Raw genomic sequence first — 18,415 nt, 5'->3', positions numbered from 1 at the left:
GCCCCGCGGCGCTGCCCGGAGCGGCGGGAGGAGCGCCGGTAGTTCCCTTTCGGGGCATTGTGGGAAGGGAAGGCGATGCGGCCCGGCCTCACCTGAGCGGGGCGGGCGGGACGGAGGCGGCCGGGCCGGGCTGGGCCGGCTCCCAGCCAGCCGCCGCACCATGGTGAGTGAGCGGGGCCGAGCGGAGCGGGGCCGGGCCGGGCCTGAGCAGCCGCCCGTAGCCCGCCGGAGCCGCCGTGCCCCTCGACGGGCGCGTTGTCAGGGCGCGGAGCGAGGCCGGGCGGAGCGGGGCTGCCCTCGGCAGCGGCACGCTGAAAGCCATTCCCAGGCGGGTTCGAACCAGGTTTGCACCTGTTCGGGGAAATGAAAGTTCTCTTCCGCTTTGTTTTCCGACCCTCGGGATGAGCCCGGGTCACGCCGAGAGCCTTTCTCAGGCAATCAGGAAAACAAGGCTGTTACAGAGAAGCTTTATTTATAAAGTCTTGCTGTAACTCGAGGAGCTGAGGTGCAGGTCGGCTCCAGTGCCTGCAGAAGGATCGAGTGAGGTTTCGTGTGGATGTGTCTGTCCCTAGGCTGACTGGGGGCAAGGCGGGTCCGTGTTGGGGATGGGTTTTCCTGTGACGGGATCGTTGGGAAGAGCTTTTCCCCAGGTGTATTCCCTGTGTCAGGTAAGTGGGGGGCTTGCTCTGCAGCGTTACCTCCAGCCCGGGTGCTTCTGCACCACTGCCGGGTCTGATGGGGCTTGGTGGGATTTGGCTGCACCTTTCTATCAGGTAATGCATCAGCGAGAGTGTGTGGGTCTGGTTCTGAACCGTCTGTCGGTCACCAGTGGCACTGTGCTGCCCGGCTCAGGGCTGGCAGTGGCGAGTGTGAGCTTGGAAGGGGCAGCAGCACTTCGGGTTGAAGGGCTACGGGCAGGATCCGCGGAGGGACCCTTTGCCTCTCCAGTGCTGCCTTGGTGTTGGTTTGCTGAGATCAGAAAAGGTTGCTGTGGATGCTCTCTTCTGTAAAGAATGGTGGCCAACATCCAGAGAGCAATAGCTGGATGTTCCCCACGGGGTGGGGGGACTGCCTGCTCCCAAGTAGTGAGATGGCCAGTGATGCCTCTTAATAGAGAAACCATCTCAGTGCTTGATAATTCAGGCTTGAGGCAGGTTCTGCGGGCATGCCTCGAGCTGCTGTCTTGCACAATTTGCCCATTGTGCACCTGTAATACCAGTTACTGGCAGTGCAGCTGAACAGAAGCCTCTCAACTCCTTCAGTGGAGGCCAAGTGCTGTTGTTTGTCTCTATTCTCAAAGGCAGAGCTGTGTTGTTTCTCTTCAGTGGTTAAGCCAGAATGCTAAATATGTGTTAGTCTCCTGTATTTAGAAAGGCGTACCTGTCATTATATTTGCAAATAGAATATGCACAGTAATGAGTTTACAGATGGCAGGGCAGTCTCCACACCTTAAGTCCCTGTAGAGATGTAACTTTTCTGGTTACACCCCGAGACAGCCCTACATACCCAGTTCCCTCTGGTAAAGCTTATGTAAACAACTGGAGTTCCTATTTTGCCCTTGAAGGTCAGTAAATGTGGAAGCTGATTTCAGGGAATCTGATCTCAGAACTCTCCTTGATGCGGGTGCTTCACACATGCCAGTTTTCAAAGCACTCACCATAGTCCCGGAGGAGCACTGCTTTTACAGCAGTGCTGCTACTGACGATCTGGAGTCTGCCTGCTGTACTGATGGTTAGAATTTTACAAGGTGAGTGTGCATTCTTACAAGTAAGAATTTTATTTTTCCTTTTTTTGAGGCCATAGTACAAACGCTTTCTGGTATTCCTGCATTATATTAGTGCTGTCAGCCTTACCCTGTTCTTCTCTTGAGGATCTGGTGCTGATGAAACAGTGCTTTTGTCAGGGAACTCTGGCTTTAAAATTCTCTATAATCTAGTCTCTGGGAAGGGCTTGTTAACACTCGGCTGTGAGTCAAGAAAAAAGTGTTTGCTGGGTTACAAACCAAGAGTTAGCCTTATCCAGGCTCATGAGTGATGATCTTTATATAGGTAATTTAAACTTTCCATAGACTGGTTCCTCTGTTCTGAAATTTTGGAATGAGTTATGCTTGCCACAACTGTGTTTTGGGATGGAATTAAAGGTGCTTGTGGAAATGGTACCATGTCTTAGCAAGAGGGTTGCTCCTATTGTTTGCTCTCTTGCAGATTTCCATGTAAGTTTCAGGGAAGAGTTTGTTTAGCAAAACTGACTTCATATCCAGCTGAGAAAGAAAGCTTTAATGCCCAGCTTCTGCTTTGTGACATGGTTTTTTAAAAATTACTTTTTAGAAAGACTAAATTCTGCTTCCTCTCATATGTGGGTGCAGCAGAGTTACATGTCATGAGGGATTGCTGTCTCAACAAAGAGAGTGGGGAGAGAGCACAGAGGAGAAAAAGATAAGTCTCCCCAAGGACACGTGTTGCTGTTAGTCTCTTGTGCCTGTAAGTGTTGCAACACCTCGATCCTACTGCTGCCTCCGTGTTATCAGGATTACTTTTGTGAATAAATACAGGGCTCTGCTTGCGTAGCTCTGCATGCAGAATTGGTGCCTCTGTAGTAAAGGGTCTGATTCCCTCCTACGTGTGCTACTCATCACTACAGGGAGACAAATGAGTACTTGTGGGCATGATCTGAAACCCTGGAGAAAGATCAAAAGAATCCCATTGAGCACAGTTGCTCTAAAAATGTACTTGGCCTGAATAGAAAAGGAGTTGGCAAGCACTGTTTCCACTTAGCAAGTCATTTGATAACCAGTCACTGATCTAGAAGCTGGGGTGGAAATATCAGTTGCTGTGACTGCAGCTGTGACACCTCCCTAGTGTTTGGAAATGAACTCTCAGCTCTTCTGAATATTGATCTCATCAACACCCTCAATGCCCTTAATTGTGAAAATTGACATAGATCTGCAAAAGACATTTTCAGTGCTGCACAGAATTTACTATTTACAGTTCTAAGAATGACTTATTATTTTCCACATGATACACCTGTGTATTGGTCTCAGTGGACAATGAACTTTGCCTCTAAGCATTTACCTCTGAAGGACGAGGAGGGCACGAGATTAGAACAGATGAGAGGAGACAAAATGACAAATAAATTAATGTGTTGTTGAAGGCAGCAGTTCTTATGCTAGATGACAAAAAAAGTTCATGTGGTATTTCTTTTTTAATTTGCCTTGTAGTGAACTTTTACTGTGGTAGTACATAATGGCAAAGGAATTATGTTAGAAGCCTGTTAGAAGATCCTGAGTTTGTAGACTTTCTGCTTGCAAAGAAGTGACTGCAGGGGAAGTGATAGAAACACGTGAAAGCATGAACACCAGGAAGATTGGTTGCTACACAAAGAATCAGGGTACATCCTGTGGAATTTTTAGGCACTAAATGTATAAAAAATAAATAGGAATACTCTTTCACACAGTGTAAATGACTGTTTTCAGTTCACTGCTGTGGATGTCCCAGTAGTTAGGCAGTTCATAGAGGGTGGGGCCCAGGTGGGTTGTCTGCATGCAGTTTCTGTTCCTTATTCTTAAACCTGTGATTCCTGGAGGGACTGCCAGATGCTTTTACACATGCTCTGCTCATTATGCTTGTGCCCTTCTGGAAGCTGCTTAGAGCAGAGTACAGCTCAGGGGCAGATCCATAATCTCTCATTCTGTTACTCACTGTCATTGAGTTGGATTTTAGAGCAGCATTTTGTGGGATTTGTGAGGAAAAATGTTGGAAGTGTGTAATCTCTGACTTGCCAATTTTGGATGTTCCAAGTGCCCATGACCATTACAGATTGTCACTGTTTAATACTGGAGCCCACTCACACCATGCAGGAAGTCCCATTCATGCTTTACTGTCCCTGGATATTAAGTTTATTCCTGGAAAGCAAAATAAATGTTATGATAGATCATCTGCTGATTATTTTCTTAATAATCAGCAATATAATAATTCTTGTTTTTCAAAATATATTTATTTTTTGCTCAGAAATAAGGAAACTGCAGGCATGTCAGAGCTAGGAGTTACTAGGATGTGGGATGGCTTTAGAGAAAGCCATGGCATTTAGGGTGGGCAAATGGGATAATGGGCAGCTGGGTCTGTCCTGAGGCAAGAAAATCCATATCTTTAGTTACTTCAAAATCCCATGCTTTGTAAATGATCCCATGGACCTTCTGAAGCCATCAGTTACCTGCAAGAGCTGCAAAAGGACAATGTGATGAAAGTACTGAGGAAACTGGTGAGTTGGGGAGGGCAGATAGAGCTGCCCTTCCCTCAAGTACTTGCAAGATTTCTGCTTTGGCATCCACATCAGGCATTTCTGTGAGCCAGCCATGGTCTTGCTAGTGATGTCTAAATGAAAACAATGCTGCTTGTGTGAAAGGATTCTGTCTGTATCATGTGTGCCCAGTTCCTGATTTCCATCCCTGCCTTTTCATTTCCTGCTGTCCCATTCCTGCAGGCTGTCCTCTGCAGGAGGACTTGGCTGCATTGGCTCTGTGCTGTCTTGAGTGCCACCCCTGGGCCTTTGCATTTCTGCAGCTGTTGCAATGTAGAGAGGGAGTTGCAAGATCCAGTCCTGCAAGCATGGCACTTCATTTGGGAGTAGGAGTACAGCATGCAAAGGCATTGGGCAGGATGGGAAGGTGCAATTTGCATTTGTGTGTTTGAGGGCAAGCTTGGCGTGCCTGTCTGGCCTGGAATGTCCTGATGTGTGTTTCTCAGTATTGCAGACATAACCCCAGCTACTTCATTCACCGGTGTTTTTCTCTTCTCTAGCTTGCTGAGTTTGTGTAGGATGTCCATCTGCTCTCCTCTCTTAGGGAGGGCATTAAAGTCCCTCTTCACTAACCAGTAAATGCCTGGTGTTTCCTTGCTGCTTGCCTTTGGAGCTTGGGATACTTTTGCTCAGACACTCAAGCAGTTCTCAGCAGCACAGGAGCTCTGAGGTCACCATCCTCTGCTTAGCCCCCTGGGGTAAGTGATGGGCACAGACTACAAAGGAATGAGAAACAAACCCACTGTTTGAGTAAAATGCAGAAATGTACCATGTTGTGCCTTTGTTGTGCAAGGCTGTGTGCTGGAAGGAGAGCAGGTGAAATGTTGGGTGAGTGCCTGTGTGCTCTGAGCTCAGGAGAATCTGTGGGAAGTGCTGCATGAAACTCTCAACAGCCTCTGGGCTCAGGAGATGGGATGGGAAAGAGGCAGTACCTCAGGCATTTCCTTGCTTTGAAGTCCCATGACAGAACTTGGAGAAACAGCAGAATGAATTTGTGATCCTTTCTCATTCTACAGGCTAAATGTTGGGCCAAGATATAAAGCAGTTTGGAGGATTCTCTGCTCTGGCCCCTCCTTCTGTAAACAGTGGTTGCTGCTTTTATGTTTATGCTTAGGTTAAATCCATGTTGGTTTTTTACCTTAAAGAAAAATTGCCATTTTAAAAGGGAAAATGGAGAATTTCTCAATTGAAAACGCCTAAGTTAAATGCTTCAGTGTTTCCATAAGATTATTCTGTGCTCTTTCAGAGTTATAAACATGATCTGAACTCACATGTATCTTTAGTTCTTTTGGAGCTCAGGAACGGGTGTGAGGCTGCTGCCCATCTGCACTGTTCCTGCTCCACCAGACAGGGAATCACCAGGCTGGAGCAGTGTCTGTGAGCTCCTGAGGAGCCAGCTTAGCTTGTCACCCTCTGGGTGTGCCTCCCTGTCCCAGAGCAAAGGTTTTTAACTTTGCTCCTGGAGAGGTCAGAGGCAAGGGAAATGCCTGCAGTGCCTCCATGTAACAGGGCTTTGCAAATAACTGATAAGGCAAAGTGGAAATGAAACTAAAAGAGCTGCACCTTTTGCCGCTCCACTGGGTGAGATTTTAGCTCTGTTTCTTCACTTGGGAGTTCAAAGAACAGGCTGGAAAAATAGCTTCTTGTGCCTTTAAAGTGCACTGGGGTTGTAGTGAATTAGGAATAGCTCTCAGCAGCTTGTTCAGCCTCTCCTCTGGTCCTTCCTCCTTGTAGTAACCTAAGGAAGGGATCCTCTGCCTCCCAAAAACATGTAAGCAAATAAAAACATCTCTAAGAGCCCAGCCTAGGAGGCAGAGGGGATGTGATAGCCTAGTTAATAATTGTTTCAAATCTCTTCAAACTGCTGCTTTCTGTGAGCTCAGCCAGCTCCCATCCCTGCTGTGTGTGTCCTGTGGTGGCACTGAAGGGACAGTGCTGTGGCTGCTTCCCTGGCCTGCTCTCCTATGGCAGAGCCTGGGCCAAACTCCAGCCTGGTCTGTGCTTGCTTATTACCTGAAAACTGGGGTAATTCCACTGGCAGGAATAAAAATTTAAGAAAATTAAGAGTAATTATCCTCTGTAAGAACTGGATGCCATTGCCTGCATCTATCTCTTTGGGGCTGTTTTGGAAAGCTGCCTCTGCTCTCCAGAGCACGAAATCTGTGCTGTTGGTGGGACAGCCCAGCCTGTGAGGAGGAGGCACAGGCATGCCTGTGCTGTAGGAGGACACTGGGTAGGAATGTCCTGTAGGGAGGACACCGGGCAGGAATGTCACCAGTCCATGCCTGTGCTGTAGGAGGACACTGGGCAGGAACGTCACCAGTCCATGCCTGTGCTGTAGGAGGACACTGGGCAGGAATGTCACCAGTCCATGCCTGTGCTGTAGGAGGACACTGGGCAGGAATGTCACCAGTCCATGCCTGTGCTGTAGGAGGACACTGGGCAGGAATGTCACCAGTCCATGCCTGTGCTGTAGGAGAGCACTGGGCAGGAATGTCACCAGTCCATGCCTGTGCTGTAGGAGGACACTGGGCAGGAACGTCACCAGTCCATGCCTGTGCTGTAGGAGGACACTGGGCAGGAATGTCACCAGTCCATGCCTGTGCTGTAGGAGGACACTGGGCAGGAACGTCACCAGTCCATGCCTGTGCTGTAGGAGGACACTGGGCAGGAACGTCACCAGTCCATGCCTGTGCTATAGGAGAGCACTGGGCAGGAATGTCACCAGTCCATGCCTGTGCTGTAGGAGGACACTGGGCAGGAATGTCACCAGTCCATGCCTGTGCTGTAGGAGAGCACTGGGCAGGAATGTCACCAGTCCATGCCTGTGCTGTAGGAGGACACTGGGCAGGAATGTCACCAGTCCATGCCTGTGCTGTAGGGAGGAATTGATTCATAGGTGAAGGAATGTCACCAGTTTATGAGAGATGAGCCAAGGTCAGAGGACTGGACCTGCTGGATGTAGAGATAAGCTGGAGCAGAGCTAGAGGGAGCTTGGGCATTTAGAAAGCTCGTTGAGCTTTGTTTTCTGGTCCTTAGTTAGGGATCAGGAGGGAGCAGCTTGAGCTCAGCCACCCTGTTTTGATTATAGTTTTATTTAACTCAAGTGAGGCCATTGAGAAGGTTGTTGCTGTCTGGATCGATACCATGTGTTATAAATATCCTTCAAATGCTGGTGTGCTGGTCCATTTAGAATCTTCTGTAATAAGATAAGGGTGAGTGCTGCATCATGAAAAGCATAAAATCAATGTGTAACTATGGTCACATGTGCCTGTAATGATCTGGCACAGCTTTTATTGCATGGACTTTGGATGTATTGTTCAGGGGAAATTGCTCAGAAATATTCCTAATGGAGATTAAGTGAGGAAGAATCCTGTGCCAGGTAGGCAGCAATGCACTGCTTCAGAATTTCTGTGTTGCTGGATTTGTGCATATTTTCTTTTTCCTTATTTGCTTACATCATGCAGACTAAGTACGTGTTTGAAATTTTAAAGCTGAGAGCCAACAGTATTTAACAAACATCTGTCAGCTCCTGTGCTGCTCTGAATAAATGTTTTAGTGACAGAACAAACAAGGAAATTAATATTTTTAATAAAGTAGTCTGTTTAGAATTTTACATATTTGCTTTAGGTCTGAAACCCCAGAGTGTGTATTAAAAGTCAGTAGTAGCCAGATGGGATTTCATGTAAGAGCAGAATACCAAAACACCTGTACTTGAGTGTGTTAATATTCTGTCTTGTCCTGATGTGGGTAGATTGTTAATAAGTCAATAGGTCTGTTCAGTGCATGCTTCTCATTTCACCCTAACCACCTGGCATTCCAAACCAGCTGTATGTTCACTTTTTTTTTTTTTTAATTTCAGTATTTACCTCCCCCCCCTCCTCAAAACAAAACAAACTCACTACACAAAGCACAAACTAAAAGGAATTTTTTATTCTGGAAATGTTTTGGAGATTAAAAAAAAAAGCAGATGGCTTTTGAATAATGTGAATATTCACATTTTTTAAAAGTGAAAATTTAATGAAAGTAGGTTTTGTTCATTTTCAGTTGTGATGTAAAAGTAAATACTGATAAAATACGGTTTGTTGGGAAATAGATTCTTTCATATCAGAGGAAAGAATGAAGAATAGTAAAAGAAAAGCAGAATATGAACTCTGTTAGACTAAAACAGTGGCAGCAGATGAAGCAGACTGCAGGGGAATCAGAGTAAGTGAAAAAAGAACTTTCACATAGCAAGTTGCTTCCTCTCCACCAGGTACAGCCAGTCAGGCTGGTTTTCCCCAGGCTTCTGCTGGCAGCTGAAGTTCTGGATTTTCATGCCACTTCCCATTTTATGTGGTCTGGGAAATTTCATTGATTAGCATGTCTTGTATTGTCTGTTGCCCTAGAGAAAGTTTTAAGGAAAGCTGAAAGTTTCCTCACTTTGCCAAGATGTCTGTTTAAGGATAGCAATTCCTAATTTGCAGATTTTACTTACATGCGCATTTCAGGTGTCTGTTTTATAAAGGTGGCTTTGATTTTTTGAGGGCTTTTAACCAAATTTGGAGAGGTTACAGCTGAAGCAGAGTGTAAGCCCAGAGCTGCCTCACCAAGCAAATTCTTGCCCAGCCACACACCCAGACAGGAAAGAGGATTCTTGCTCTTATTTCTTCAGTCTTCCTCTTGTGCCTCCCCTGCCCTGAGGCTCCTTGGTGAGTTCCCATCTCTGTCCTCCTCTCCTCCCCCAGGGACATGGAGAAGCCAGATGCCACAGAACAGGTTTGGAACCAGTCAGCAAATGTTATGCAGGTTGAATTACAGGAAGAGGAGCAGCAGTTGTAGTGCACATTCTTCTTTCTCACAGTGCAATGAATTAGAGCTTCTTGCACACCCCTGGAGATCACCTTGCAGGAAGAAATTTGGCATCTTTTACATGTTTGTGTTATTAAACAGTGAACTGGAGAAATTACTGTAGGAAAGTCCCTTTCCCATGTATTCATTTTTATCTGCTACCCCTACAGTTGGTTTGTTGTGTATGGAATGAAATGCAGCCCTTTAGACAGTTGTACTAGTTGTTGCAGATTAGGTTAAATTTTAAACCCTCTGTAAAGGCAAAAATGATCCAAGTTTGAGCCTACTGAGCCAGTTGTAATGGGTTTGATAAATCCGAAGTGTGTAATGGCCAAACAGTGGGGAAGGCTGCACCAAAGGGGATCTCCAGTCCTGGCAGGGAGCAGGCCAGAAGACAGGCTTGGGTGAGCTGCTTATCAGATTGTTACAGCCCATTAGTTAAAGGAGGGAAAGGTCTCCCAAGGAAGGTGGAAAGAAATCACAGTGTGTGTTAGTTTCATTTGTCTCTCTTGTATTTGTTGTTCATGAAAATGCAAACCTTCTGTATTTTGCCTTTTTGATGTCTATTCTGTTTATTGGTAAATTATTTCATGTCAAAGTCTAGCATTTGATTTTCTTTTTGTAGCCCTGAAACTAAGGGTGTTGGTTTTTATCCTGGTACAGTTGTGTAAATCTTGATAGAACAGAGGGCCATAACTTTCCAGTCTGTTAAGTAACTTACTGCTGCAATTGATTCATAGATGCATGAGAAGGGGGTAGAGTTCCATGGTTTAAATGCTTGATATAAAAAGTACCCCAACAAACTATTTTTCCAATAGCCTACAAATAAAAAATGCTGTAATTTGGATTATTTGCTGACGTTTATGGAGGTCATTTTGCACAGTGCTGTGGGTGGTTTGGTCTGATTCAGTAAAACAAGCTAATAAAATTAGTCTCAGCTCCCAGACCAAGCTTGTCTCCACAGACTCCACATGTGAGGTAAGCTAATGCTCTCTTAGGAACTGTACTCTTCATCCCAACCCACTCAGTCTTGGACCTAAAAATTCCCTCTGGCATCAGCCCTGGCTCTGGTGATTGTTAGTCACAGCCAGCACGCCCTGGGATGGTAAGAAAGGAAACCATGCACTCTGCTTTCTAAGATATTCTGCTTGTAGCAAGTCATTTACCTTTGTTTTCCTCTGGAATTAGAACTTTTAAAGATGAGTAACGCATTGCAGGATAATCTACTTCTCTTTGCAGTTTGGCTGCTGAAAACAAACCAAAAATTTCTTAATCAACATGTGTCTTGTCATCAGCACTACAGGAAAGCAAATATGTTTTCACAGTCAAGGAGCAAGGAACAGATGAGCTGTTAGATCTGTGTTTGTGCAGTATTTCAATATTAGCAGGTTTATTGATGCATCAGAGTCTTTCCAGTGGGATGTAATGAACAGAGCAATGAGAGTGAGGAATGTGTTGTGTCCTGACAGTGGGGCTGGGCAGAGCAAAGCTGAACTGAATGGAACAGCACTGGATCTTGAAACTGAAAATGCTGAAAACCATTTAACCTTTTAAGAATGTATTTACCTCCTACAGAGTTCCCCAAATTGAAGGGGATATTTTTGCTTTTGAGTACCTGCAGCTTTCTAATAAGTTGTTTTATTACAGTAATTCTTAGCTGGTCAGTGATACGTACCTAGGCTTGAGGGTGCATTATTTTGCTGCAGACTATAAAATTTAGAATTGTGCCATTTTCTAGCTGTATATATTACTGTAATAATAAAATTGCCATGTGAGGTATGCAGTTACAGTCTTCATATGAAGCAATGTGGGACAGGAGACCTAAACAATGAGATTTTTGGAGCTTGTGTATGAACATTTATGCATTTAGGAGCATTAATGGATATTTTCTGATTGCAAAAGAACATTGCCTCAGCTCATAAAAGTGATGGTGAGACATCACCTGCAAGTGTAGAAGAAACAGTGGAGTTCTCAAAGCAGTTTTAAGTGGAGAGCAGCTCACTTTCCTATGGATGAAGCATAACATCCTGCAGTAACTAATTGGCAGAAAGTGGTGGAAATATTCACAGTGATTCCCTGGTTTATTGGTATTTAACCTTTAGAGGCATGAGGTTTAAAAACTCCAGTTTAAGGTCTCTTGGGTCCAACAGCTGACCCTAAACCAGAATACCTTTTAATTTCCTTTTCCTATTGAAGCACTGCAGGCAAAGGATGCCACAAAGCTCACAGCCTTATGCTGAACATACTTTTGATAGAGATTCATTGACTCCTTCCCTGCATTTTCAGTCAAATCTGATCATCCTCTCCTATCTGATGTTTCACCATATTTATAGTAATTTGTTTATCAAAGAGCGGCTACCTCTACCCCATGGCTTATAGATGGACTCCTGCTGACCTGCTGCCCTTATCTGTGGAGCCTATGCTCTGTTTTCAAAACACCCTCATCTGTACAAGGGCTTTGGAGTTAATGTGCTGTGCAGCAAGCAAAACAGCCTTTCATTCAGCCAGCTCCTCAGTGTGCAAGTGTGTTTTCGGTGAGTGCTGTCCCTACATCACCTGGGAAGGGGTAACCCTGGCAGCTGCAAGATTCCCATGTTGAAACCCAGCTGGTAATATGAACAGAGAAAGGCAGAACCATGGTGCTTTGCTCTTCGCTGTAATCAGGCCATGTGCCCTGCCAGCAGCATACTTGTTTTTATTTAGCAAGCTTGTCTGGAGAGTATTATAGGACTCAACAGAATGCAGCTACAAAATCCTTGTAATTTTATCAAGCACATTAGACTAACAATGGCAAGAGCCTTATATCCAGCCAAAGACACACATGAATAAAACCTTCCTCCTTTCCCTAAAATGATCCCACATTTGAAGTCTTTCTCAGTATAGTCAGAACTCTTATCTCCAGATTACTCAACAACTATGCAACTTGATAGCTAGAGAATGGTTCTGAATTATGAATGAATGCTTTGTTTAAAATCCAGTAGCTTTTTCTTTTTTTTTCCTTGTGTAGAAACTTCTCTGACTTCTCTACTCAGACTTTGCCAGTGTGGAGTGATTGTATCTTCACAGAAATCTGCATTGTAATCTTGACAGTGATTGTGAAGACTAATTTTATAATCCTCATTTGGAAATGTAGTGGTGAAGTATAGGTACAGCAATATACTGGAACAGGAAGCAAGGAGCAGAAGGGATTAGGGTAGAGATTGAAAAACCTCTAGGGAAGGATAAGGTCAGGCTAATGGTCACGGATGTGGTAAGAGACCTGCTGGATCAGGGCTTTGCAAGGATTGGGAGCAAGTGAGGAAAGTGAGGCTCCTGTGCTTCTCCCTGGTCCCCCCAGGATCAGGGGAAGCCAGCAGTCACTGTATGGACAGCTGGCAGTGTACCTGTCACACACATGGATACAGCTGCAGCTACCCTTCCTGCAGACACCTGGGGCCTGGTATTGGTATTGGTGAGAGCCCAGTCAGGATGCCTGGCAAGAGCAGGGCACTCAGATGTCTTCAGCCATTAAACACATCTCTATCTCCCCCCACCCCCCAGTGGGTTTGTAGGGTTTTTTTCCCATTTAGCAGGTGTCCTGTTGGAGAAGGATGTTATGCTCAAAGTGATGTCTTGCATTCTTAAAGCCATTTTCATGCTCTGGGTGAATGGGATACTGTACTGCTAATATACATTATGGTCAGTTATTTTAACCTGCTAATAGTACTCTTTATAAAAATGTGAATTGATACTTTTCTCTCAAAGCCCCACTGGCATTTAAAAGCTGGCTCTTGTATATTTCAGTAATACTGTTTATGCTGGGCAGGAAACAATCATAGATCAAACCTTGTAAAGTTATGACTCACTTTAAAGTGGAAAGTTTTGAACAGTATAGATACTGCCCTTTATTTAATACAGTATCACTCACTGATTACAGTTGTCTGAGTTTCATAATATCCCAATTTCTTCAATAAAACCAGTCAAGCTTCTTTTCCAAAGTAGGTTTTTTCTGCCCCCTTATTACCTCTTCTAGGAGCCTGTTGTTTTGTGATCTGAAATAGTGCAATATCAGAGTTGTTAGTGATTATGATTACCATCTCAGTCTTCATATTTCTAGCCTTCTGCCACACTGACCCTGATTTCCCTACTGCTGTTGTGGATGTCTTTATTCCCTTCACTGAGGGATCTATTTTGCTGGAGGAGGGGGTGGTGCCCTCTTGTCACCACTGCAAAGTGTTGGGGCTCCTCCTGTTCCCCAGGGCAGGGGCAGAAAAGGAAGCAAAGCTGCTGTTTGCACAAGGTAAGGAGGATGGGTAGGAGAGGATGTGAAGGGTTTACCTAGGGAAGATGTGCCACAGGGAGGGGAGAGCTGCATGGGAAAGAAACAGGAGAGAGGAGAGATCTTTCCCATGCTGAGCCTCCCCCAGACCTCACTGACACCGTGTCCAGCCATCGTGCCAGGCCAGGAGGTGTGTGGCCAGGACTCGGATTTCTGGTGCCAGGCAGAGGAATGCTCTTCCCTGGCCTTGGCCCTGGTGTTAACCATGTTGCTTTGTTTACCCTAGATACACTTTATACTGCTGTTCAGTCGGCAGGGGAAGTTAAGGCTTCAGAAATGGTACACGACGCTACCTGATAAAGAGAAGAAAAAGATCATTCGAGAAATTATTCAGATTATTTTGTCTCGCAATCAAAAAACAAGTAGTTTTGTTGACTGGAAAGACCTCAAGCTTGTTTACAAAAGGTGTGAGTAATTTTGTAAGAACATATAATCACTGTTCATATGAGTAACACATGCTAGAAGAGGAAAAACAAAGGCTCACCTAAGGAAAAGCAGCAAACAACGCTCGTAGAGCTGGGCTGAGTTAGGAGCCTGCCATTGGCAATCTGGGTATAGCAAGGCAGTGTCCCTGGACAAACCAGCAGGGTAATTGTGGGGTGCAGAATACTTGTACAGTCTGTCAAATGAGAAAAACATGAGTAATGTAATGGGTATTGGTGTTTAGAAGGCATTAGACCTCACTGCCCCTTCAAATTCCACAGGGTAGCCTGGCTGAGATGTGTGTGCTGGATTTTATTATCCGTGGAGATTGGAGAAATTGTTCCAAGGCACTTCCATAATTCTGTCAAATTTGGTTTTGAAATATTTGTTGCTCTGGAAAGTGTTAATTCTCATTTCCTTTTCCAAAGAAATCACTGATCCCCAGTTACACAATGCCCAATGTTAACTGCCTGTTTGTTCTACAGTTGCAGCAAACAAATGTAGCCTTAATGTGTAGTACACTGAGTAAATTAATCATCTCCCAATAAACTGAGTTCCCTGCTGTGATGGGAAGCATATAAACATCTGACCAGAAGCTGTGACAAGTTGGCCTCCAGCCACAGTATCAGCAAGCTGAATAGATCTTGGGTTGGTTTAAACATAGTTTTGGTGCAGGTTAGTTACGAAGCTTCTTTGGTCTAAGCAGCTTCATGCATTCTGGCCCTCTGTAAAACACTGTCATTTGACAGCCAGCAGATGACAAATGCTGAGATGTAACTTCTTTCACCTTTGCCTTATTTTTATTTTTTAATTAGAAGGGGTGGCTTCTCCTACAGTCTAATTAACCCCACTTACTGCAGTGCTATTGCAGCAGGAGGAGGAGACCTGAAGGAACTACTTACTACTGATTTATTGCCTGTTTCAGTGTTACAGGTGTCCCACTTCACCAAGAGTGGAGTTGATTCTTCTAACTAAAATAATAATTTGTTGAAATAATTTGATCTTTGAAGGTGTCCTCTGGGACACTATAAGAGTGACAGAAAATGTTTACTTTAGAGACTAGATAAGAATTAACTATCAGGTGAATGACCTGTAAGAGAGGAGCAGAGCACTGAGGTCCCAGCTGTTCACTGCCATGTGTTTGCTGTGTTTCCCCAGGTATGCTAGTTTGTATTTCTGCTGTGCAATAGAAGACCAGGACAACGAGCTGCTGACACTAGAGGTCGTTCATCGATACGTGGAGCTCCTGGACAGATACTTTGGAAATGTAGGTTTTACTTTCTCCCATGAACTCATTCCTGTCTGTCTGATAAACAAAATTATGTGAAGCTGATTTGCTTTGTGTTCCATCTGCTGCACTTGCCCTGCAGGAACTCTCAATCCAGAATGAAAATAATTATTAGAGTACTTTTTAAAACATAAATGATCATAAGATTGTTTTCTCAGCCTTTTCCCACTCACCCAGAATTAATCTTGATGCTTTGTATGTCTGTTTTGGTATAGAATTTGAAGGGAAAACTTCAGGAAAAATTATTAAAAAGACTCAGAACAGGTTTGGTTTTGATTTGTTTTGTTTGTTTTAGTTTTGTTTGATTTGTTTGGTTTAATTCTCTTTCCTGACATCTTCAGATATACCAGTTTTGTTTGTCTCATAATACTGCGTAAGAATTAAGGACATAGAGGCAAAAGATAAAATAATCTTTTTTAAAGACTTAGAGAAAGTCCTCATAAGTCTTTCAGTAAGTCTTTAGAGAATACAAGAGACCCATCTTTTCTCTGAATATTTTTTAAATGATCCTGCCTACCTTAATTCATAACTTAGTTAAATCAATGTGCCATGACTCGTGTCTGTACTGCCTCAAAACTAAGAAGCAGTTGGTGGCTCCTGTTGGGCAGGGAATTTTCTTGCTCTGTGAACCCAGGTAACCCATACTACAAGGGCTGTGTAGGACCTGTGACAGGGTTAGTGGGCCAGGAAGTCAGCTTGGATCTCTGACAGCCAGCTTGAAGTTAATAATAAGTGGAATATCTCTGCTGTAAGTGTATATGTGGAGAGAACATGTGCAGAAGCTTCAATATTACATAACATGCAGTTTGTTTCTTCACCCTGCTACCTGCACAGGGCTGCTTATGCTGAGGATATTTGATCATCACAAGAGCTTTTGGCCTAGAAGTGCTTATGATACTGTAAAAATGGTTTAAATCTAGTTGTGGCCTCTTGTTCTGGCAGGTGTGCGAGCTGGATATTATCTTCAATTTTGAAAAAGCTTATTTTATTCTTGATGAGTTTATAATTGGTGGAGAAGTACAAGAGACTTCAAAGAAAACTGCAGTGAAAGCCATAGAAGATTCTGACATGTTGCAGGAGGTAAGGCAGAGGAGGACAAAAGGCAAACACCTCATCTTCTTAATCTTCCTTGTTTGACAGGAGATGAAAACACAGCTAAGCACTTCTGGTGCTTAATTATCCAAGAGTGTCTTGCATTCAGTTTCAACAGGTACAGCAGTGCAGTTACATAAGCTTTCAATTCAACCCTTTTGGTATCATCTGCAGGGTCTTCATAAAAAGCTGTTGCTCTCTTGCAGCTTAACTGCTAGAGTTTATTAAGAAATAGTTTAAGATGTATCTAAGATACTTGTTTAATACAGGAACATAATCTAAGGTTATATTTTAGGTATGCATATGTATATGTAAATACAGAAAAATCTCTTCTATTTCACTAATAGCATTGGAAACATGACCTACTATTAACATTTAAAATTGGAAAGAGTATTTGCTGGCAAACTCTGCTTTCATTCAGAAGCACCTGGGTAGTTTTTCTGCAGGGCACAGATATGTAACCCTTATTCAGAGCCCTGCAGGAATTCTATTGTAACTTGGAATGTAATGAGTAACATTGAGGCAGGAATGGCAAAACCAGTTGAATGTGATGCGTTTCATTCATTTTTTTCCTTGGAAGTGAAGGATCCATCACAATCCTGAAGGGAGCAGCACAGTAGTAGAACTGGCTTGGGCTGTGCTGTGGGATTTGAGCAGGTTTCACCTGCTCTGCCCTGGGCACATGGAACTCAGCCACTGTGTGCAAAGGCCACTGGCATGATGAGTTTAGCCACAGCTGTGCTATGGCATGATTTAAATGGCACATTTTAAACCGCTCTGTTACATGTTAAAGAAGAATTATTTCTGCACTTTAATCAATTTTATATAATTTCCTGCAAAACTATAGCAGTCCTCAAAGAGGACGAAAGGATTTCTATGAATATTACTGTACCATTCCATAATGCATCAGGGTTTTTTTGTTGTTTTTATTTTGTTTTCTAGACAGTGGAAGAATACATGAACAAGCCTGCATTTTAATGTTAAACTACCTGGAGAGAAAACTGCTGTATGCACCTCTGAAGTGCACTTCCTGAAATTCTTCCCAATGTGCCAGATCCTCAGAGAAATACCAAAAACCAATAACTGAAGGGGTTTGTTTGTATAATGGTGAAGATGAAGGTCAGCTAATGTAGCAAAGGGTTTAACAATTCTGTGCTTTGCATTACTCTGTACATGAGTTTCTCAGAGTTGTTATTTCCCCAGTCTAGTTTCTCTTCTCGTTGCTGGACTCAACTCTTGTTTTGTACCACGTCTTTTAGCTACGGGTTTTGTCATCACAAGATGCTCCTCTGACAGTACTTTAAAGAGGTATTTTTACTAGTTCTGTTCACTGCTGACTGTATGACTCTACTTTTGTACAAATGTCCATTATTTTGACTGTAATGGTTATTCTTCTGTAATAATAATTTTTTTCTAAAAGCCAAATTGTTGTGGGCCCTGATTTCACAAACTTGTTGTGACAAGGTTAACTGTTGAAGTATATGAAGAAATATGCATCTCTTTGGGGCAGCTCCTTTCTTTCACTGTCTTCCTTCTCTTTTCTGCTCTAGTCTGCTAATAAGACTGCTCCAACTGCTCCTAGAGTACACTCCATGCCTCCTTTTAATCTGGAAGACTGTTTGAAGGTAGCCTTCTCCTAAGTTTAATGAATCCTCTTTTTGCTGCTGCATGCAGATGCTGTTTTTCTGTCTTTCCTCTCATTTTCCTATCCCCTTCCTAGATCCTCTCCAAAGGTTCCAGACTTTGAAATTGTGCAGCATGAGTGTAGGAGAAAATCTGAAGAGAAAAGATCAGCCTTTGGAAGATAATATTGTGTATCTTTTGATATCCCAAACCTGTATTTCCCAGTAGAGTTTTCCAGTCTCAAATTCACTCACCTGTTGAGATGATCAGCTTTCTAGTAGTTGAAGATGCCCTGGTTTTTGAAGGTTGAGCAATTTAATCAGCTTTTTATAACTTTGCAAGGTGTGAAAAGGATAACATAGTAGAGAGGAGTCAGCTGGGCTGAGTGTTACAAACCATTGCAGCAGAGTGTGTGTGGAGCCAGGTGTGCTAACTCACCTGTCAGTGCAGTTCAGACTCTATAAACTGATTGAACTGGCTCCCTTAGAGAGATTGTCCTTTAACAGAATCCAAAGCTCAGAGAAATTCTGTGTATCTGAGCCCAT

General features: G+C 43.7%; 1 protein-coding gene across 1 annotated transcript; it reads left to right on the top strand.

Moving 5' to 3' along the window:
- AP1S3 (adaptor related protein complex 1 subunit sigma 3) lies at positions 1–17,661 on the top strand. The gene is made up of 5 exons (XM_058812391.1): positions 1–163; positions 13,671–13,849; positions 15,026–15,134; positions 16,098–16,235; positions 17,190–17,661. The coding sequence occupies exons 1-5, from the start codon at positions 161–163 to the stop codon at positions 17,223–17,225; spliced, it is 465 nt and encodes a 154-aa protein (XP_058668374.1). The 5' UTR covers positions 1–160; the 3' UTR covers positions 17,226–17,661.
- The last annotated feature ends 754 nt before the right edge of the window (positions 17,662–18,415 follow it).

Source organism: Ammospiza caudacuta, chromosome 11, assembly GCF_027887145.1.
Source record: "Ammospiza caudacuta isolate bAmmCau1 chromosome 11, bAmmCau1.pri, whole genome shotgun sequence".
NCBI classification, from domain to species: Eukaryota; Metazoa; Chordata; class Aves; order Passeriformes; family Passerellidae; genus Ammospiza; species Ammospiza caudacuta.
Note: the sequence above shows the minus strand (reverse complement) of the source record. Positions and strands in the feature narration are given on the sequence as shown.

Excerpts from the sequence above, each read along its gene's own strand:
- AP1S3 (XM_058812391.1), top strand. Across the intron at positions 13,850-15,025 it reads CTCAAGCTTGTTTACAAAAG|GTATGCTAGTTTGTATTTCT; the intron begins GTGTGAGTAATT and ends GTGTTTCCCCAG. Across the intron at positions 15,135-16,097 it reads TGGACAGATACTTTGGAAAT|GTGTGCGAGCTGGATATTAT; the intron begins GTAGGTTTTACT and ends TTGTTCTGGCAG.